Source organism: Hyaena hyaena, unplaced genomic scaffold (assembly GCF_003009895.1).
Source record: "Hyaena hyaena isolate Hyena2069 unplaced genomic scaffold, ASM300989v1 scaffold_10, whole genome shotgun sequence".
In the NCBI taxonomy this organism is placed as follows: Eukaryota; Metazoa; Chordata; class Mammalia; order Carnivora; family Hyaenidae; genus Hyaena; species Hyaena hyaena.
The window spans coordinates 4,340,802-4,362,676 of record NW_024080642.1 but is presented as its reverse complement, the minus strand read 5'-3'; the positions used below and the strand labels follow the sequence as shown (position 1 = coordinate 4,362,676).

Here is a 21,875-nt window from a genome sequence, read left to right as displayed (position 1 = left end):
ATATATGATACGAGATTATATTCAGAATATAGATAGGTGATGACATCAAAGCAAGCAGAATAAGTATGATGAATGTTTTCATCTCTGCAGTAGGCAGCCTCTGAGATGACCTTCAATGAGAGTGTGGTATTCATACCCTCCTGTGTTCCTCTCCCCTTGTGTGTAAGTTGAACCCATGTCGAATGAATAAAATGAAGAAGTCACGGGATGTCCCTTCTGAGAATAGGGTACAAAAAGACTAGTTTCATCCTGAGGGCTCCTTCTTGTTCTATTGTTGATTCTTTTTATTTTTTAATTTTTTTAAATGTTTTATTTTATTTTTGAGACAGAGAGACAGAGCATGAGTGGGGGAAGGACTGAGAGAAAGGTGACACAGAATCCGAAGCAGGCTCCAGGCTCTGAGCTGTCAGCACAGGGCCCAACGTGGGGCTAGAACTCACGGACCGGACCGCACCGGACCGTGAGATCATGACCTGAGCTGAAGTCAGATACTTTAACTGACGGAGCCACCCAGGCGCCGCCTATTGTTGATTCTAAAGGAAGACAATTGCCATGTTGTGGACTGCCTATGAGAGGCTTCCAGTCAACAGCCAGGGAGGAATTGAGCTCCTCAGTCCAACATATCCTAAGGAACTGAATCCTACCAAGAACCACGTAAGTGAGCTTGGAAGCAAAACTTCCCAGCAATTTCATGAGAGACTTGAGCCAGCTCCCAGCTAAGCAGCACCTGGATTCCTGACCTTCAGAAATGAGGAGATAATAAATACTTGTTTTAAGACGACTACGTTCTGGGTAAATTGCTACACAGCAATATGTAACTAACACAATACCAATCGTATAACTTCTGAAATACTAGTTTTAAAACACCAAAAGAGAATGGGGCGGGGAGGGGGGAGTAAAATTGATATGTTGTAGTTTTTGTGTCTATTCTACTTATTTTCTCATAGCTTCTTAGACATTTTAATCACGCTGACTAGATTCCCTATTAGTGGTTAATTTCATCCAGTTTATGCAGAGTCTTACCAGTTTTTTTTTTTCAGGTAGTGACCTTTTATACAACTTCTGGATGCATCTAATTATGGACTCCAACAAACTGAGTATACATACTGACAACTAAAGATATATTGATTTATTCAAACTTAAACTCATTTCATCTACTGGGGACTCAAAAAGGAATCCAAAATGGCATATCAATTCTCTTGCTCTTTTTGGGTGAATTAATGATTACAGAATAGTTGGATGTTGAATTCATTAATTTTTAAAAGACACTTTCTTCTTTTTACAAAAGGAATAAATTCTCAGTGTACAACATTTAGAGAAAATAGCAAAGCAAAAGAGAAGAAAATGAAAGCCAACTCTGAGCCTGCTGTTCAGAGAGGATGCTATTGAGACTGAATATACTATTTTTTTAGTTGATATCATTTGCCTATCCATTTTTTAACATTACTATATTAAGACTTTTGTCACCACTAAAAGTCTGAATTTTAGGTTTTCTTAACAATTTTTTAAAAGTAGGCTCCACATCCAATGTGGGGCTTGAACTCACGACCCTGAGATCAAGAGTCAAAGGCTCTATGGACTGAGCCAGGTGACCCAAAAGTCTGAATTTTAAACAGTTTCTTGGACTGGTGGCTTATTGCTATCAGCTTATTCAACTTCAGCATCTGTCTCATCTGAAGTAGCTTTTTCAGAACTACTACCTTCATCATGAAGCCCCATGAGTTTTCCTAGCACAAATTTAGGGTTTTCAACTTCTTCACTTTTCTAACAAACATATCATGGAGTGGAGAAAACAATTGGGAAGCCTTTTCTACATCTTTTCCAGTGATCTCTGGAATCAATATTTTTTCAACTTTTTAGAAGTTTATTTATTTATTTTGAGAGAGAGAAACAGACCACACAAGCAGGGGAGAGGCAGAGAGAGAGAGGGAGAGAGAGAGAATCCCAAGCAAGCTCCATGTTGTCAGCACAGAGCCCAATGTGGGGCTCAAACTCACCAACTGCAAGATCATGACCTGAGCCGAGGTCAAGAGCTAGACACTTAACTAAGCCACACAGGTGCCCCTGGAATCAATTTATTAACCGCTTCTTTCAAGTCATTTGTCTGCACCTCTCGGGTCATGATTTCCATCACCTTCTTCTAGATTTGGCAAACCTATTGGTGCTTAGCGGGAGAAGTCTTCCAAATCTGATAACTGAGTTTTTAAGTAAAGCCAACAACTGAATAGACAGAGAAAATAACCGTCAGTAGTCTTGACATCAACCTGGGCTTCAACTGCCATTTTTTGACTCTGGAGCATATTTGGCGCTGGTAAAATCCATGCCATAGAAGTTAGGCAGTTTCTGCCATAATTACAGCCTCAGTAATTAGCTTGGATTTTCTAAATGCAACTTCATCATTCTGCAGATCAGCAAGGCTTACTTCAAAAACTCGACCCTTGTGGCCATCGAATGCAATTTTCATTCCTTGAGTTCTCAAGACCAGTGTTTTTTATTTCTTATATTGAACACAGCTGGTGCTTTCACATCATACCAATATTTCTAGAAAATGGATTAGCCACTTTCTTCTTGGCAACCTTTTTGCTGCCTTTCTTAAAGTGCTTATTCTTGCCTACCACCATGGTACTGCTCAGAGAGCCAAAAAGGCTATTTGCCTATCATTTCAAAAGTTGGGGAAACACTCTATTCTTGGTTAACTTGCTAATTGATTTCTCTGAAACTCAGTTTCTTTAATGAAATATATCTGAGAGTTTACCTTTATATATTGAATATTTGATAATTTAGTATCACTAACATTTAATATTTAGTATCACTTACTAATATTATAAACACTGTACTCAACAACTTTGTTTATATTATCTTATTTACACCTCACTACACTTTGTGAGTTAGACACTAATATTACTTCCATTTTTCAGCTGAGAAAACTGAGGCTTAGGGAGGTTAAATAATTTGCCCAAACAAGTTCATTAATCTAAGCAGTTTCAGAATAGGGATCCTATCTCATTTCTGTCTGACTACAAAACTTATACCACTCTGCTAGGTTTCTCCCTCAAACTTTTCTCATAATACTCTTCATAAAAGCAAAATGTCATTTTTAAAAACTTTCATATCTGGAAAAGTTGTCACATTCCAGTTGTTAAAAGACTAACCTAATTTGCCCATACCTCTGTTCAATTCCTTTGAAAGTTTTTTGAAGTTAGTGTCTCTAGGCAAAAATATTAAGATCTAAAGGAAATATACATGAATAAAATTCTTTCTCTGCTGAAATAAAACAGTGGATGTTACCAGTGATTTGCCTCATTTTGAAACTGGAACTACCATCAGAGATCCAATTTCCATTTATATAAAACTACATAATACTGTTTTTGATTATAATTTCTGTAAAGTTATAATCAATTGTTACAATTGAAAAACTCAACTTTTGTCAGCTAAATTTCCTGCTGTTGTATAGTTTTATTATAATGAAATAAAGGGGTAATCTGGGAAGAAAGAGATATGATCATGACATGTTAGAGTGGGAAGAAATTTGGAGGCCTCTTTGCCCATTCTCCATAATTTAGAGAGGAAAAAAACTGAGGTCCAGAGAGGTAAATATTTCTGTATCTCTTAAGTTGTCATAGTACACAAAATGTAAGATTAAAGGTGTGTAAAAAGAGATTTCCATTTGATAATAAAGACAGGCTTGCAAATATATTTAACCAAGATGCAAAACTGTGTCAATAAGAGAATTGGATTTAAAATACAAAACAAGGGGCACCTGGCTGGCTCAGTCGGAGGAGCGTGCGGCTTTTGATCTTGGGGATCATGAGTTCGAGCCCCACATTGGGTGCAAATATTAGTTAAATATATGAATAAATAAACTTTAAAAAACACATGAAGGGCACGTGGGTGGCTCACTTGATTAAGCATCCAACTCTTGATTTTGGCTCGGGTCATGATCTCATCATACCTGACGTGGAGCCCCACATGGGGGCTTGGGATTCTCTCTCTCTCTCCTTCTGTCTCTGCCCCGCCCCCACGCCCACCCCACCTCTGGCTCACTCTCTTTCTATCTCAAAATAAATAAATGAACATTTAAAGAAAGCAAAATGAAACAAAACAAAGCAAACAACACCCAAGTAACAAAAAGCATAATACCTGATACCTAAAAAGTGCCTAATTGGGGCGCCCGAGTGACTCAGTCAGTTAAGCATCTGACTGTTGATTTTGTTTTAGGTCATGATATTACAGTTCCTGAGACTGAGCCCTACATCAGGCTCCATGCATCAGCATGGAGCTTGCTTTGGATTTTCTCTTTCCCTCTCTCTTTGTCCTTCCACCACACATGCCCTATCTCTCTCTCTCTCTCTCCCTCAAAAATGAATAAACATTAAAAAAATAAATAAAAATAATGTTACTATGAAAAGTAATAACTACATAACAGAACATTTGGAAAATAGAGAAAAGGAAAAAAAAGCATCCATAATTTTACCAGACTTGTTATATTTTGTTATTGTTTTTTTCCTTAATGTAGATGCTACATTATTTTAAAGATGCTTGAATTAAGGATACCTGATTATTCTTTTTTAAAAATTTTATTTTAAAGAGAGAGAGAGAGTTAGCTGGGAAGAGGGGTAGAGGGAGAGAAAGAGAGAATCTTAAGCAGGCTCCATGCTTCGTGCAGATTCTGACATGGGGCTTGATCCCACCACCCTGGGATCATGACCTGATCCAAAATCAAGAGTCAGATGCTCAACTGACTGAGCCATCCAGGCACCCCCCCAATTATTCTCTTTTCACAGAGATTTGATATTATGGCACTATTGTTTTCAAATACATAGCAAATCTCAACTATATTTCACATAAAACTTTGAGAAAGATCAGGTGGAAGAGAAAGTACATACTTTACTGTTGTATTTCCATACTTTATTTTTGTTAATGTTTATTTATTTTTGAGAGAGAAAGTGTAAGCAGGGGAGGGGCAGTGAGAGAGGGGGATAGAGGATCCCAAGCAGACTCTGCACTGACAGCAGTGGGCCAGATGTGGGGCTTGAACTCACGAACCAAACCTTGAGATATGACCTGGGCTGAAGTCAGACGCTCAACCGACTGAGCCACTTGGGTGCCCCTTCCATACTTATTTTAAAATATTAATGTTTTTATAAGGTTATGATGCTAGCACACATAGAATTTAATATTATGCATTTTTCCTTACATTATATCACAAGCCTTTCTTCATACTACTACATGCTACAAAGGTAACATTCATAGTAACTAAAGCACCTGAAAGCAGGACTTAATTTTCAAAAATTCATACGACTGTATGTGAAGAAAGTAAGTCAGGCTAAGGTATGATAAGTCAGAATAAGTGCTTTTGGTTTGCCTGCAACTATGATGTAGAAAATGTAGAAAGAGAAGTTAGAACTCAGGAATTCTGGCCTTCCAACTAAATATCTAGGTCAGCAAAAGAATATAAAGCCCTATCAACATAATTCTACCTTCTGTATACACTTTTATTTCTTCTTTAATAGATGAGAAAGTGATGGAATATTACTCAATGGCAAAGATTTACTTGTTACGATGTTAGTATTGGGGTTTTATGTTTCAAAATTGGGTAAATGTACTCCCCACCACACCCCAAAGGGGTGTTTCTTCAAAATTTAGCAAGGCAAAGCCAATCCGCACTGTAAAGAACAAGTCAAGAGCTGGCCATGGTTGTCTGGATTCAATGACATATGCTGCTGTAAAAAGGCTTTTTTTTTTTTTTTTTACCTTTTAATTATGCTTTTTGTGTTGACATTCATTAATTTCAGAGTACAAGTTTTTCCTTTAAAGCTTCTCTATTCCTTTATGAAAAATTTTTAATGTCTTTTATTTATTTCTCAGAGAGAGAGAGAGAGAGAGAGAGAGAGCAGGGAGGGTCAGAGAAAGAGGGAGACAAAGAATCTGAAAGAGGCTCCAGGCTCTGAGCTAGCTGTCAGCACAGAGCCTGAAGCGGGGCTCGAACCCACCAACCGTGAGATCATGGCCTGAGCCAAAGTCGGACGCTCAACCGACTGAGCCACCCAGGCACCCCCGTTTTGTTTTGTTTTTTAATTAAAAAAATTTTTTTTGGTTTATTTCTGAGACAGAGAGCGCGCATGAGCACACGCAAGCGGGGGAGGGGCAATGAGAGGGGAACACAGAATCCGAAGCAGGCTCCAGTCTCTGAGCTGTCAGCACAGAGCCCAGTGCAGGGCTAGAACCTAGGAATGTGAAATCAAGACCTGAGCTGAAGTCGGCCACTTAACCGACTGGGTCACGCAAGTGCCCCTCTTTACTCCTTTAATACTGTCCTGCTATGGGAAATTAAGTCACTATTTACCTATATTTTAATGTTTATTTATTTTTGAGAGAAAGAGAGAGGCAGAGCACGAAGGGTGGAGAGGCAGAGAGAGATGGAGACACAGAATCCAAAGCAGGCTCCAGGCTGTTAGCACAGAGCCCGACTCAGTGCTGTTGAGCTCAGTTGTGAGTCCAGGACCTAAGCCCAAGTCAGATGCTTAGCCATCTGGGCCACCCAGGTGCCCCATTATTTATATATTTTAAGTAATTTCCACACCCAACATGGGGTTCGAACTCACAACATCAAGATCAAGAGTTGCATGCTCCACTGACTAAGCCAGCCAGGTGCCCCTCAGGCCACATTTTTAAACTGTAAACAATAGGGGCGCCTGGGTGGCTTAGTCGGTTAAGCGTCCGACTTTCGCTTAGGTCATGATCTCGCGGTTCGTGGGTTCGAGCCCCGCGTCGGGCTCTGTGCTGACTGCCAGCTCAGAGCCTGGAGCCTGTTTCAGTCTGTGACTCCCTCTCTCTCTGACCCTCCCCTGCTCACGCTGTCTCTCTCTCTCTCTCTCTCTCCTAGAAATAAATAAAACATTAAAAAAAAAATTACATTTAAACTGTAAACAATATATGGAGGAAACTATCCATTGCCAAATGAATGGATAAACAAAATGTGGCACATACATACAATGGGGTATCATTCAGCATTAAAAAGGAAGGAAAATTTGATTCATATCACATCAGGGGTGAACCTCAAAAGACATGTTAACTGAAATAAGCCAGACACAAGAGGATAAATATTGTATGGTTCCACCTGTGTGAGGTATCACAGACATAGAAAATAAAATATTGGTTAAAAGGGGGTGGGGGAGAGGAGAAGGGAGATTTGTTTAATGGGTGCAGAGTTTCAGTTTGGGATGTTGGAAAAGTTCTGGTGACAGACCGTGGTGACGGTGGCACCACAATGTGAATATACCTATTGTCACTGAACTTAAAAAGTATCAGTGTAAGTGATATACATTTTATGCTAAATTTAAAAAATTCTGTCAAAGAACATACCCTGAGAATCGTGTATTATACGTATACACATGTTCACTTTAAGAAATAATTATAAAGCAAATATATGTATCATCACCATCCAGGTCAACAAATAAAATATTACTTGGGGTACCCGTGTGCCCCTCCCCGACAAAACCTTTGTCTTCCTTTCTGAGTAATCACTGTGACAATGTTCCAGACTCACATTTGCTTTTTAAAAATCAGGCTGTGATGTGATAATGCAGGATAAATTAAATCCACATCCCCAAAGCCAGAGTATTTTTTTTATGCCAATATTTTCCATAAGTGCAAGTTTTCTTAACTTAGTAACTTTCAAAGTGCCCTTTCCCCTGTCTTTCCCTCTTGAAACTACATATTCTAAAACTTATCTTGGTTCTACAGTTGACCTCACCTATAGAGTTAAAAACAACAAAACTACTTCACTGTAGATTTTAGATTTTCATTCCTCCCGCTCTCCCTTGCCTCCAACTACAAAGAAACAATGATTTAAACCCTTTGTGCCCTTTTAGAAAATTACACAGATACCCCATTGTGGAACCCTATAATCCCTTCGTGGAAAGGAAGAGATTAGCATATGAATACAAAGCAAAATGAATCCAGAATACAAAATAATCTACGGAATTGTGAAGCTCTTGTATTCTATTTTTTAAAAAATGTATTTATTTCCTCTTTTTGTATTGCCCCTGTAGTGGTCTCGGGGTTAAGGGAACTGAGCTTCCCCTCTGGTTACCCGGAAAAGGGTAAAAAAAAAAAAAAAAGGCCAACAGATTCTAGGAGGTGCAGAACCAACAGAGGACTCCCAGAGCCAGTGGACTCGCCAGTGGAATCTGCTACACTCGACGTAAGTTTGCTTGCGGGCGAGGAGTGTAGAAAGTGCTGTTCGCAGACTGCGCGGTGAAGGAGAGAAAGCGACCGAAGCGAGAGCCATAGTGCTGACGTTGAAAGCCCGGCCCTGTGAGGTTGCACAGGGTAAGTGGCGTTGGCCGGGAGGCAGCGGCCAAGGGGAAGGAAAGAGGATTTGGGCTAGGGGCGGGGCCTGCGGCGCAGCGCGGCCCCTGATTGCTGGAGCGTCGCTGCCAATCTCGCGGAATCGCTCGGTTAACCAGTGCGCTGGCCAGACGCGCTCAGATATACTGAGTGTGCCCTGAGAAGCAGTCTCAGATCCTGACGGTGCAGCAGCCCGCAGCCTCAGCCAGGGAGTCCCAGCCGCTTTCAATGGAGGAGAAGCCCGGCCAGCCACAGCCTCAGCACCATCACAGCCACCACCATCCGCACCATCACCCCCAGCAGCAGCAGCAGCAGCAGCAGCAGCAGCAGCTGCCGCACCACCACCACCATTATTATTTCTATAACCACAGCCACAACCACCATCACCACCACCATCACCAGCAGCCTCACCAGTACCTGCAGCATGGAGCCGAGGGCAGCCCCAAGGCCCAGCCTAAGGCGCTGAAACATGAGCAGAAACACGCCCTCCAGCAGCACCAGGAAACGCCGAAGAAGAAAACAGGTCTGGGAGGGAGGACGAGTGGGGGAAGGGGAATGGAGGTGGGGGGTAGGGGAGATGGGGGTGGGGCTGGATCTGGAAAGCGCGGACGCGGTCCGAGTGCGTGTGTGTGTGTTTGTGTGTGTGCGCGCCCTGCGGGTCTGGGGAAGCCCCCTTCCATTCTCCCAAGGCCGGGGTGGGCCGCGGGCTGTGCAGCGCCCTCTCCTTCCCCTCAGCATGGGAGAGGCCCAACCAGGCCGGTGTGACCTTCCCGGCCCCCGCCCGGGCCGGAGGGAGACCCGGAGGGTCGGCCTTGGAAGTCTGGCTTCATTATCCCCTTCCCGTTTACCTTCGTGAGGCCCTGGAGGAACCTAAACGTGGTGGCCCTGAGTTGGGGTGAACATAGCTTCCCCCCCCCCTAAAAAAAGGCCTTCGGGGTGTTTCTCAGGAAGGCCTAGCTACTCCCGACTCGGATGGTGTCGCGAGACCCTTTTGCAGGCGGCGAGGCGAGGGTAGGTGGGCAGAGTTGAGGAAGTGTCCTCCCTCACCCGCCACCCCAAGCCCACCTGTGGCCTTGGGGTTCCCCGTCTGGGGGGGTGGCCGGGACCCCCCGTCTCTCGGGTCATTTCCACCTCTAGACGCCCCTTTTGGGCACCGGACCCCGCAGTCCGCCCTCCCGGCTCGTCCCGAGGCCGGCGCCCCGGGCCCGCTCCCCCCTGAGCCGGCGCGGCTGGAATGTTCTCTCCTCCTCGCGGGGCCGCTTCCTGTCCGCCATGTTGGAAGCCGATTCCTGTCACCGACTCCGGCCCACTGAGGAGCGGAGGGGGAAGGGTGTCGCGGGGCGCTCGGCGCGGCGGACCTGGGGGGCTCGGGATCCCAGCCGGCGGTCGCCTGCCCCCCCCCACCCCCGCACTGCGGGGGCGCAGTCGCCCCCCGGCCCGCGGCCGCCCCTCCCCCCGTCGCCGGCCGGGTTGTGTAACCCGGTGGCGGCCGCGCGGCCCCGGGCGGGTCCCTGGGGTGAGGGGCGGGGGCGGTTGGGGTGGGGGAGGGAAGCGCCACGAGGGGAGCGGCTTGCACCGGGTCCCGCGCTCCGGCGGCCGCGTTTCCCGCTCCCGGTGCGGCGGGCGGCGCGGGCGGTCCGGGCGGGGAGCCGGCCTCGAAGTGGATCCGCGGGAGGAGGAGGCCGCGGGCGGTGGCCGCGGCGCTCCGTGGGGCAGGAGGGCCCGGGTTGGGGACGGGGGGGATACATTTTGGGTAGAGGCGGTGCCTGAGGGCCGGGTGGGGTACCCAGCGGGAACCAGGCTCCCCGGTCACGAGTTTCTCTGCCACAGGAACCTCGTCTCCTGCCAGGTTCGCTCACGACTCCGCCTCTCAGGCTTTCACTCGGGCCCTTTCCTTCTAGCAGCTCGTTTTTACGAAGAAAAAAAGCTCGTTCTGCCCCCCTCCAGCCCCCCAGCATCTACCCTCTGGGCCTGAATGGTGATTTCTAGGAGAGCGATTAGGAAAATGAGGGGATGCGGGGAGAGGGCGAGTTTTTTTGACCCCTATTTCTCGTCCTTAAGGAAGAACCGCGGTGGCTCATCCATGAGGTTGGTTCACTACCATCTTGCCTCGGACGAGGCCTTTTTCCATGTTAAGAGGAAAGGTGTTTTCCTATTTTTGCACCGACACCGAACCCTAAATGCTCGGTTTTCACAAACGTGAAATGGAGGGTGAAAGTCATTTTGAGAAACATCTGAGAAGAAATGAACTTAAAAGTTTGTAACCAGGCAGATTTTTTTTTTTTAACAAATTGAAGGTTCTTTATAAATTGAAGAGAAATGAAGGGAATGGTAAGAAAATGGATGTTAAACCCAGCATATCGAATTTAATACAGTGACTGAGAGCTGAAGGAAAATTGCTTTAACTTAAAGACTGAAATTGGAATGTCAGATTTTCCACTTTTGGGGGGGCCGGTAGGGACTGATGGTGTGGTGTACAGTGGCAGTGAACGTGTAAATATATTGGGTATTTAATTTTAGCGGATTTGGAACAGTTTAAAAAACTATTCGAAAGTGTACAACACGAAATCTTTTATCCCTAGGTCTTTTTTCAACTTAGAGACCAGAAAATCTTACTTTGTTATGGTTACTTGGAATATAAAACAGTATTACTGTTCAGATTGGAAATTTTTATTTTGTTTGCCAGGAGTCGTCTTTACGTACAGAAGCAGTCCTTGAACCGTTCAAGGTGGCGTCCTTCAAATCAGTAGGTCTTATCCTGGAAGAGAATAAAGAGGTGACACTGGGCTTAGCCATTTTGAGAGAATGTAAACAATTTGGGATGAACAGTTTTTTATGTGTGGCCTGGTCACAGTACTGTTGCTTCAACATAGATGATGCTGATTTACTAAGAAAACGTAGGAGGATTTTTGAAATGTATCTGTTGTTATGTTGAAGTGGGCTTTTATGACCCATTACCTACAAACCTATAAAGAGGAACCTGTTTTCTTTATCCAGAAGAGGGCGCAAGAGAGGGCCAAATGTGTTCGGTAATTTCCGTTTCTAATCCAAAAGCTAGGTTTATCAGGGCTCAAGTTTTGCATAGTCCATTTGAAGTTGTGTTAGATGCTTTAGCATGGCAAACCTAAATAGTAAAAGTGCAAAGAGCCATTTGATTTCTCAGTAATTTCTGTGGTGTTTGCATTTTTCTTAAATACCTAAGTTTTGAAAAGAAAGTGTCTCTGGTACACTTTTTGCATACCAACAAGGTTGCCATGGAAAAAATTTTAAGTAGTTGAATGAAAAAAATGTTGTTTTGTTATTAAAACTTGGGAGTATAGTGGCTTTGAACTGTTATTAAATTGGTGATTTCTCACCGTGGAGCCACTAAATACTAGTAATTTTAGGAAAAAAATATTCTGGTTCACTTAAGTCTTGGCTTTGGTCCAAGTTAGTTTGGACATTGAATTTTTTTGTGTTTAAGACTGTTCGCTTACCTTTGAGAAAGTTCTGACTAGTGGGCTCAAGAGTACAAAACTTTGTTTAGCCTGTTAGCATGTTAAATGATATGTTTTCTTTTTGGTCTAGAGTTGTATGCAGGTAAACTTGTATATGTTAATGTTGAGAGCCCGTTTAGGAACTTGCTGCTTGTCTAAAGAAAAAAGAGTCTTTCAGAAAACATCCTACTGAAGCAGAGATTTCTTCTTTAGTAGTTTCTTTCTTCAGTAGTTTCATAGTTAGAATTTTTCCACTAAAAGTTTGACCTGATTGGCTATCAAAGCTCTTTCAGCAGCCAAATAAAATAAAATTAGAATTCTACAGAAGTTAAGAACTTCAACAAAATATATTTTGTAGGGAGGCGCCTGGGTGGCTCTGTTGGTGGAGTGTCTGACTTCAGCTCAGATTATCATCTCGGTGGTTCCTGAGTTTGAGACCTGCCTCAGGGGCTCCACATAGTGTGGAGCCTGCTTGGGATTCTCTGTCTGCCCAAACCCTGCCATGTGCACGCTTTTGCTCTCTCGCGCTCGCTCTCCAACTAAATAAGCTTTAAAAATATTTTGTGAGGGGGGAGGGGCGCCTGGGTGACTCAGTCAGTTGAGTGTCCGACTCGATTTCAGCTCAGGTCCTGATCTCAGGAGTTGTGGGATCAAGCCCCACATGGGGCTCCACACTGGGTGGAGGAGCCTGCTTAAGATGGTCTCTTTCCCCTGCCCCTCTCCACCATGTGATTGCTTGCTCTCTTGAGCGGGCTCTCTCTTCTCTAAAAAAAATTTTGAAACAAAATTATTTTATGGTCCAGGTTTTTTATGGTTCAGACTTAGGAATGATTATGCCTTAAGTATATTTTCCTAAATTGTTTTCTGAAAGTTAATACAGTAGAAGAAAATGCCTTTATTTTTTCATTTTTAGTGTCCTTTCTTTGATACAAAATGAGTGCCTTAAAATTATAGTAAATCTTGTTGTGAATCTTCCCAGATTATGTCCTGTTCCATATCACATTCTGTTAAAGCAGTGATTCTGAAACTTAAAAAAAATCTTAGATTCCTTATGCTTCCCCCCCCTTTTTTAAATGTAAGTTTATTTATTTTGAGAGTGAGAGAAAGAGTGCGCATGGGAGCAAGCATGAGTGGGGGAGGAACAGAGAGAGGAAGAGAGAATTCCAAGTAGGATCAGCAGTGTAGGCTCAGCGCTGTCGGTGCAGATCCCAGCTTGGGGCTTCAACTCACAAATCGTGAGATAATGACCTGAGCTGAAACCAAGAGTCAGACACTAAACCAACTGAGCCACCCAGGTGCCCGTAGATCTCTCAGGCTTTTAAAATGCACAAAGAGCCTTTATGAGTTCTATCTGTACCATATTGGGAATTAAAACAAAATTTCGAAACAAGAATATACAAGCTCACATGCCTTTTAGCCTTCATAGGCTAAAGGCCCACAAGAATGAATGAAAGTGAATGCAAATTACTTGGTATTATTGGACACCTTTCTGAAAGCCGCCTTAAATGAATGTGTGTGTCGCCTTCTATTTATCTGCTTCTAATGACCTCAAAATGCTTTTGGGAACATTTCATGAAAAGGTAGATAACTAATAATCTCTTTTGCTGTTAGGGAAATGAGAATGGTTGTTACCAATTGAATAATATAGAGTGATAAACTGTTTATGGCAGTTGAAGGTCTTAAGTTAAGCTTGAACACTGTTAACCGTTTTTAAATTAGATACCTTTTCGGGGCGCCCGGGTGGCGTAGTTGGTTAAGCGTCTGACTTTTGCTCGGGTCATGATCTCGCGGTTCGTGGGTTCGAGCCCCGCGTCGGGCTCTGTGCTGACTGCCAGCTCAGAGCCTGGAGCCTGTTTCAGTCTGTGACTCCCTCTCTCTCTGACCCTCCCCTGCTCACGCTGTCTCTCTCTCTCTCTCCTAGAAATAAATAAAACATTTAAAAAAAATAAATAAATAAATAAATAAGATACCTTTTCTTGTAGTTTTGTTAGTAATTATTACCCACATCACTTGTGTTGGAAGTATTACTTAGTGATAGAAAACCGTGTTCCAGGCCGACTGGTGTTCACATTTCCAGTTATCTGACTTAGGCAAGTTAATTAAAGTTCATAAGTGTTAGATTTTTGTTCAACAGAATGCAGTATTAACTGTTTGTGGTGACCAGCAGCCATTTGTGGTTTCATAGAAAGGGATTCTTTAATTTCCCTGAAGTACATACAGTTACTGTATCAGTATAACTTGATTTTTGCCCAAAGGGTAGCTCTGCTGTTAATTGTAAAGGAAATTTTATAACAGCCTTGTGAGAACAGTAGGAAAGTTGATTCTGTTAGATGAGAGATACTACGGCATACTGCTTAAGAGGTCTTGTTCTTTCTGACCTCAGACGTTGGTTTGCATCCCAGCTGGTTCATTCAGTCTCTTGCTTGGCAGACTTCTAATCTGTAATATGGGGCTGACAAGTGTTCTCTTAGTTGTGAAATAATAGAGATAGTAAAGTTAATGCTTATGGCATAGTGTCTAGCACATAGTAAATAGTCTTTAAATGTCAGGTGGTACTGTAATTTATATTTTGTAATTTTAAAACAGAACCTTTTTTCCCCCCTCTCTAGGCTATGGTGAACTAAATGGTAATGCTGGAGAAAGAGAAATATCTTTAAAGAGCCTGGGTTCTGATGAAGCTACCAACCCTATTTCCAGGGTCCTCAATGGCAACCAACAAATTGTAGACACTAATCTGAAGCAGACTGTAAAGGCCAGCACCTTTGGGAAAACAGGAATTAAAACCAGGAATTTCATTCAGAAGAACAGTATGGACAAAAAGAATGGGAAGTCTTATGAAAATAAATCTGGAGAGAACCAGTCTGCAGAGAAGACCGATACTGTAGCAATTCCAAATGGTGTTGTAACAAATAATTCTGGCTATATTACTAATGGTTATATGGGCAAAGGAGCAGATAATGATGGTAGTGGATCTGAGAGCGGATATACCACTCCAAAAAAAAGGAAAGCTAGGCGCAATAGTGCCAAGGGATGTGAAAACCTTAATTTAGTGCAGGACAAAATAATGCAACAAGAGACCAGTGTCCCAACCTTAAAACAGGGACTTGAAACTTTCAAGCCTGACTACAGTGAACAAAAGGGAAACCGAGTAGATAGTTCGAAGCCCATTTGGAAGTATGAAACTGGGCCTGGAGGAACAAATCGAGGAAAACCTGCTGTGGGTGACATGCTGCGGAAAAGCTCTGATATCAAACCTGGTGTGAGCGGCAAAAAGTTTGATGACCGGCCCAAAGGAAAGCATGCTTCTGCTGTTACCTCCAAAGAGGACTCTTGGACCCTGTTTAAACCACCCCCAGTTTTTCCAGTGGACAATAGCAGCGCTAAAATAGTTCCTAAGATAAGTTATGCAAGCAAAGTTAAGGAAAACCTCAACAAAACTGTACAGAACTCTTCTGTGTCGCCATCTTCATCTTCATCCTCTTCGTCATCTGCTGGGGAGACTCAGACCCAGTCTTCAAGTCGGTTATCCCAGGTCCCTATGTCAGCGCTGAAATCTGTTACTTCGGCCAGCTTTTCTAATGGGCCTGTTTTAGCAGGGACTGATGCAAGTGTGTATTCTCCAGGGGGTCAGCCACTGTTAACTACTGCTGCTAATACTCTAACACCCATCTCTTCTGGGACTGATTCAGTTCTCCAGGACATGAGTCTGACTTCAGCAGCTGTTGAACAAATTAAATCTAGCCTTTTCATCTATCCTTCAAATATGCAAACTGTGCTGTTGAGCACAGCACAAGTGGATCTACCCTCTCAGACAGATCAGCAAAACCTGGGGGATATCTTCCAGAATCAGTGGGGTTTATCATTTATAAATGAGCCCAGTGCTGGCCCTGAGACTGTTATTGGGAAGTCATCAGATCATAAAGTGATGGAGGTGACATTTCAAGGGGAATATCCTGCCACTTTGGTTTCACAGGGTGCTGAAATAATTCCCTCAGGAACTGAGCATCCTGTGTTTCCTAAGGCATATGAGCTGGAAAAACGGACTAGTCCTCAAGTTTTGGGTAGCATTCTAAAATCTGGGACTACTAATGAGAGTGGAGCCTTATCCTTGGAACCCAGTCATATAGGTGACCTGCAGAAAGCAGACACCAATAGTCAAGGTGCTTTAGTGTTTCTCTCAAAGGACTACGAGATAGAAAATCAAAATCCTCTGGCGTCTCCTACGAACACTTTGTTAGGCTCCGCCAAAGAACAGAGATACCAGAGAGGCCTAGAAAGAAACGATAGCTGGGGTTCTTTTGACCTGAGGGCTGCTATTGTATATCACACTAAAGGTAACTCATTTGTTCCTATATGAAGATTATTACTGCTCACTTTAATATATATTTATTAGCTATTGTATTAAGGGTAAATTTTGGAAAGTACTATGAGATTCTTAAAAACTTTTGGAACTAAATTAAGAATAACCATGGATAGCAGCTGATAAACTATTCGGGGTCTTTGGAAATAGTACTATTTAGAAGCAATGTTCACTTTTTCAACTTAAAAGGATTTCTTGTCACATATACAAGTATAGTTGACTTCCTACCTGGTTCAAAGAATGAAGAGGGATGGGTGGTGCCTAAAGGGAGGACATAATATTTTTCTCTTGAGTTCTTTTTAAAACGTTTCTTTGAGCAGATGTTCTTGCTTTGCTTTTTATATCATGTACTTTATTAGTAAGCTTGCTTGATATTTCTAATTTGTGTAAAATGAGTAGGAGCAAGGTTTTTGAGGAGGAGTCCAAAAAGGTAAGTGTCAAACTATTTTTTTTCTGGGTGCTGAATGAGAACTAGAAAATAATTTAGACGACTGCAACGGGAAGCCCAATTAGCATTGTAGGAACCAGGCTCTTGGAGGCTGTACTTTTCATAGCCCTGAAGCCTGTGTTAAAAAAGGAATCCTATATCTTTCAAGTTCAATGCAAAAACGGTTTTTAGAATATGGTTTATTTGTGTCTTAAAGATTTACTGTACGGTGTAGCTTATTTAAATCCCTACAGCAAATAATGAGGCTTAATGAATGATGTTTACAACCTCAGTGTTTTTGAGAACACTCATCTCTCCCTCTTCCCTGAATAGAAGTCTATACCCCCTGCATGCAGACATACCTAATACATGCTGCACATTCCCATTTTGAACAGTGGCTCATTTAGGCAGTGACTTGGAACTGTAGGGAAGGGGCAACATATCAGTTAGTGGGGATGAGGTAATTCCCATATTTTCTCTGGAAGAAATGAGTAACAAAGCTATTTATGTGACTTTTAAGCAAATTACCTCCTCTGCATACCTTTGCTTATCTGCAAAGTGGAAGACATTTAGTAAAGTGAACAGATGTACTTCTATTTTTTTCCTTTAAAAAGGAGTAAGTAGTAGTATTGCCTTATGGCAGTTTAGGAGCAAAAATCCTGGCAGATGAAATTACCTGTCCTCGCTTTTTCCTCCAGCACTGCTGTTAGTAATTGAACTGACCAGGAAATGGATGTTTTTAGGAAAGTTAAGGCAAAACAATTAATTGCTTAGTTTCTTGACTTGTGGTTAATGATAAGTTAAATCCTGCTGGGGGAGTTGGTGGTTTTGGTGTTATTTTCTGTGCCGACTGCCCTCCAGAGACCATTACTTGGGAAATCCTTACCTGTGTTACGTTGTACTGGTGGTCATTGTGTGAACCTGAGAAGATACCTGGTTATGTTCTTCCGCAACATGTGAAAAAGTCTGGGACAGGTTCCCTTAAGTTGGCTGGTGGTTTTATATAGATTCTTAGTATGGAGAATTGTGGGCCTTTTTAAGTGAGAAACTAATTTCTATTTATTTCTAGGTATTCTGTATGCATTTTCCCTATAGATGGGCAGACTAGATGTGAAATTAGCGGTATTTACATAAGCTAAATGCCCCTCCATGGATACAATTACATTTAGTTTTGCTGGCATTACTGAAATAACTTGCTTTAGTTGAGTGCATCAATTTGAGTTTTATATTTGTTTATTGAGATTAAGTTGGCACTGATTGCCCGTCCCCCCACCCCCACCCCAACAAATAATGTTCAGTTCAGTTAGGTCCCAAAGTTGCGGTTTCTTTGAATTCCTGCCAAATGTGGATGGGTTCATGAGGTCACTGATTTTTTTCTTTGAATCTGTTTTGAATCACAACCTTTTGAAGATCTGAAGATCTTTTTCATAAGTGAAGGATGGCTTATTATTTTTAAGTTGTCTTAAACTCTAAAGGAGGTAATAATCAGTTGGGTTTATTCGAATATCCTTTAAAAGGGCTACCTGTATTTTCTTGGTCCTTTAGTCTTTTCTTTAAATGTTCAAAGTAATCTCTTGGTTAAAGTTAGGCTTAGAAATGGAAGTTCTCCGCATACCTCAAGTCCTTCAACAACTTTATTTGGAAATAGTAGGTAAGAGAGTGCTTGGTGTCACTTCTGTAGGAATGATGCAGTTTTTAGATTAAACATTATTTGCAGCCTTAGAAGTACTGCAGACTTTTTAAAAATCTGTTCAGTATAATTGACGTTTTGAAAAAAAAGAGACAATGGGGCATAAAAAGGGGATTGATGAGAATCCCTTTTGACATAGATTATGGTGTAAAGTTTTAAGAAACAAGAGGGTTAGTCTTTGTATTACCTGCGGGAATAGTGTACCATTCCATAGCAGTATTAATAGTTACTGTGAGACGTAGGGCCTATTTTCTTTTGATCTCCGGTGGCACTTGAGAGGCAAACTTTATTTATTTATTTATTTATTTTTAATGTTTTATTTATTTCTAGGAGAGAGAGAGAGAGACAGCGTGAGAAGGGGAGGGTCAGAGAGAGAGGGAGTGACAGACTGAAACAGGCTCCAGGCTCTGAGCTGGCAGTCAGCACAGAGCCTGACGCGGGGCTCAAACCCGCGAACCGCGAGATCATGACCTAAGCGAAAGTCGGACGCTTAACCGACTAAGCCACCCAGGCGCCCCAAGAGGCAAACTTTAAAGTGGCACCTTTTTAAATTGATTATGAAAAGATTTATACTCTGAATTTTAAATTGATTATAAAAAATTTATACTATAAAGTGGAACCTGTAATGAACTCCAGGGTACTCCTCATTCAGCCTGAACATTTAAGTAGCGTTGTCATTCTTGTTTCACCTATCTACCTTCACACTTTTTTTGGTAGGAGTTTCAAAAACAAATTCCAGTATCCTAACATTTTGCTAGTTCACACTTTAGTTATGTTAGAGTGATGGCTTTTAATGTACATAACCAGGACATAAAACCGTTGGCTCCTTTAAAGCATTTGCTGTCAAAGGCTTCTAACACTATACCTTAACTTTCTGAGGTTGATCTTTGATTTTGAAATAGTCATTTGAAGTCAATTGATTTGAAAAAGTCATTTGAAGCCAAGTCTGTTGAAATAAGGTAGGTTGACGTGAGTTGTGTATTTGGTCAAAGTGTCCATTTAAACTGAGTTGATTTATCATGCCTAACTAATACTGCACTGCAGGTTATCAAGCATTCAGAAAGCATGCTATAGGTGGGGGGGGGGGGTGTTAACATCTTGCTATTCTGGAACATTCCTTAAAAAATAATTTGAGGGTCATCTGGGTGGCTCAGTCGGTTAAGTGTCTGACTCTTCGTTTTGGCTCAGGTTGTGATCTCGCTTTTCCTGAGTTCGAGCCCTGTATTGGGCTCTGCTCTGTTAGTGCAGAGCCTGGTTGGGATTCTTTCTCTCTCCCTCTCTCTGCCCCTCCCCTACTCGTGCTTGCTTTCTTTCTCTTAAAATAAATAAACTTTTTTAAAAAATGGTTATTTGAGAGGTAAATTTTATCCAGCATGTAGAGATGCAAGGGAGATTAATACAATAAGATATAATTGATAGTTGAATGAGTCAACATGAAAGTTATCTTAAGTTATATCCCTGAGGGAACACTAAGCTACTGCATGAAGCTTTAAAAATTTGTTTCTCTGTTACTTCTGTAGGTTATTGGCATAAATGATTTGATTCACGAGTTTGGCCACACCCTGGAATAAAAATGTGTTTTAACTCTCTTAAGTGGTTCTAATTGCCCTCTAGGATTGGGAACTCCTAAGTCTAGAGAGCTTTCCTCAGCTTAATCCTTTTTTTTCTTTTATCTTGCGTAGTTGTGCAGTAATTGTGTGTGTGTTTTCCTTTCCCTTATGATGTACTTATCATAGGCAAAGTACTTTGCTTAGTTAAGGAAGACTGATGGGGTGAGTCTTTTTCTTTGAAGAGCTTAATCAAGTAGAGGAGAAAACAATACACAAGTTTATAAGGTAAGATTTTAAGTGTCATAGCTGTAAATAAGTAGGAGCTTTCAAAGGATGGAGAATTACTAATGGAGTAAAGGTGGCAAGAGTAGGTGCAGGCAGGGTATATTTTCAGGGACACACCATCATTTAAACCGGGTTTTAATGGACGGGGAAACATTTCGACTTACGGAAATGCAAAGAAAAGGAAGGTAAAGAATAGATAAGTTGGAGAACCCCAATAAATATTGGAAGGGATCCACTTTGGAAGTGGTGAGGAAGGTAAGTTGCTGCCAGATCATCAGATCAGTCTGGAGGCAACAGAGGGTGGGCACTGAATATCAAAGTCTTCAGCTGGTGAGATGGAATTACTGAAATTGACAGAAGACCGGGATTTTAACACTGCTATTTCCAGTTTCAGTGTACCTGAAAAATTCAGTTGTCATTTTTTAAAATGTTTTATTTATTTTTGAGAGAGACAGTGTGAGCAGGGAAGGGTCAGAGAGAGAGGGAGATACAGGATCTGAAGCAGGCTCCAGGCTTTGAGCTGTCAGCACAGAGCCCGATGCAGGGCTCCAACCCATGAACCATGAGATCATGACCTCAGCCAAAGTTGGCCACCCAGGCGCCCCTCAATTGTCATTTTTAAGCCTGGGTTTCCTAATTTTATAAAAATAAGTATATCAGTCTTTGTTTTCATTGTATCAGATTGTACTCCAGTGTTTTAAAAATTGAGTTGAGGGGCGCCTGGGTGGCTCAGTCGGTTCAGTATCCGACTTGATCTCAGCTCAGGTCATGATCTCATCATGGTTCATGGGTTTGAGCCCTGCATAGGAGTCCTCACTGATGGCACAGAGCCTACTTGGGATTTGGTCTCTCTCTGCCCTTCCCCTGCTCATTCACTCTCTTCAAAGTAAATAAGTAAACTTTAAAAAAAAAAATTAGTATTAAGTACTTAGTTGACTTACAGATCTGCTTTCTGCTAGGTTAATGTGGCACTAATTTATTGGGTAGATTGGAAGCCATTTTTCTGATGAACTCTTCTTGGAATAGTTCAGGCAGAGAAATAAAAGGTTTTCCCTTTTGTATTTGCAGTCGTATGTGAATGTATTATTTATCTGAAAGTAAACATATACTTTTAAAAAAGGTTTTTAGGTTTATGAATGAAGGAACTGATAAATATTTCTTATATCTACAGGGTGTGATTAGATGGGAGACAAGTTATGGTTAATCCATAAAAGGGAGAGAGGGATTATGTATACAGTTCAGACTTTTGTTCATACAATCTGAATTTTAAATTTTCTCCTTTTAACACAATGCTGAAGAAATATTTTCTCCTTTACTGCATTTTATTGTTATTGCTCCATGATTGCTTATGGCATCACAGCTGTCTTACAATCTTACTAACAGTTGCCTGCAGATTTGACTTTGGTTTCAGCCCTAGTTGAATTTCCTAGATTGGGGAAAGATCCTTTTTTCGCCCTCTCTCTAATATGGGACATATAGGAATGTTTGTAACAAGTAATTTAATATTGTTGAGAGATCCTTTTTTCCCCCAATGACTTGCCATTTTAGCATCCATATATGATGCTTGATTTGAATCATTTAGTCTGCTTTATTTATGAGTGCAATAATAATGAATTTACTTTGGTATTAGTCTGAAAGGTAACTTGTAAGGAATTTATAGAAGGAATTTTATATATAAAATTTAACCCTGAGATTTCAGTACCTTTCCTCCTAAAGGTGAAGGAAGTAACCACCT

At 41.8% G+C, this 21,875-nt stretch overlaps 1 protein-coding gene and 1 pseudogene across 1 annotated transcript in view; one reads left to right on the top strand and one right to left on the bottom strand.

Annotated features, from left to right (window-relative positions):
• Window positions 1–1,608: 1,608 nt before the first annotated feature.
• On the bottom strand, window positions 1,609–2,666 carry LOC120246476 (annotated as a pseudogene).
• A 5,822-nt stretch (window positions 2,667–8,488) lies between these two features.
• The window catches only part of NUFIP2 (nuclear FMR1 interacting protein 2), a 29,213-nt gene continuing 15,826 nt past the window's right edge, over window positions 8,489–21,875 (top strand). The window contains exons 1-2 of the mRNA XM_039254002.1: window positions 8,489–8,875; window positions 14,438–16,162. Of these exons, the coding sequence (XP_039109933.1) occupies window positions 8,581–8,875; window positions 14,438–16,162 (2,020 nt within the window). The 5' untranslated portion in view covers window positions 8,489–8,580. The remainder of the gene's footprint in view (window positions 8,876–14,437; window positions 16,163–21,875) is intronic.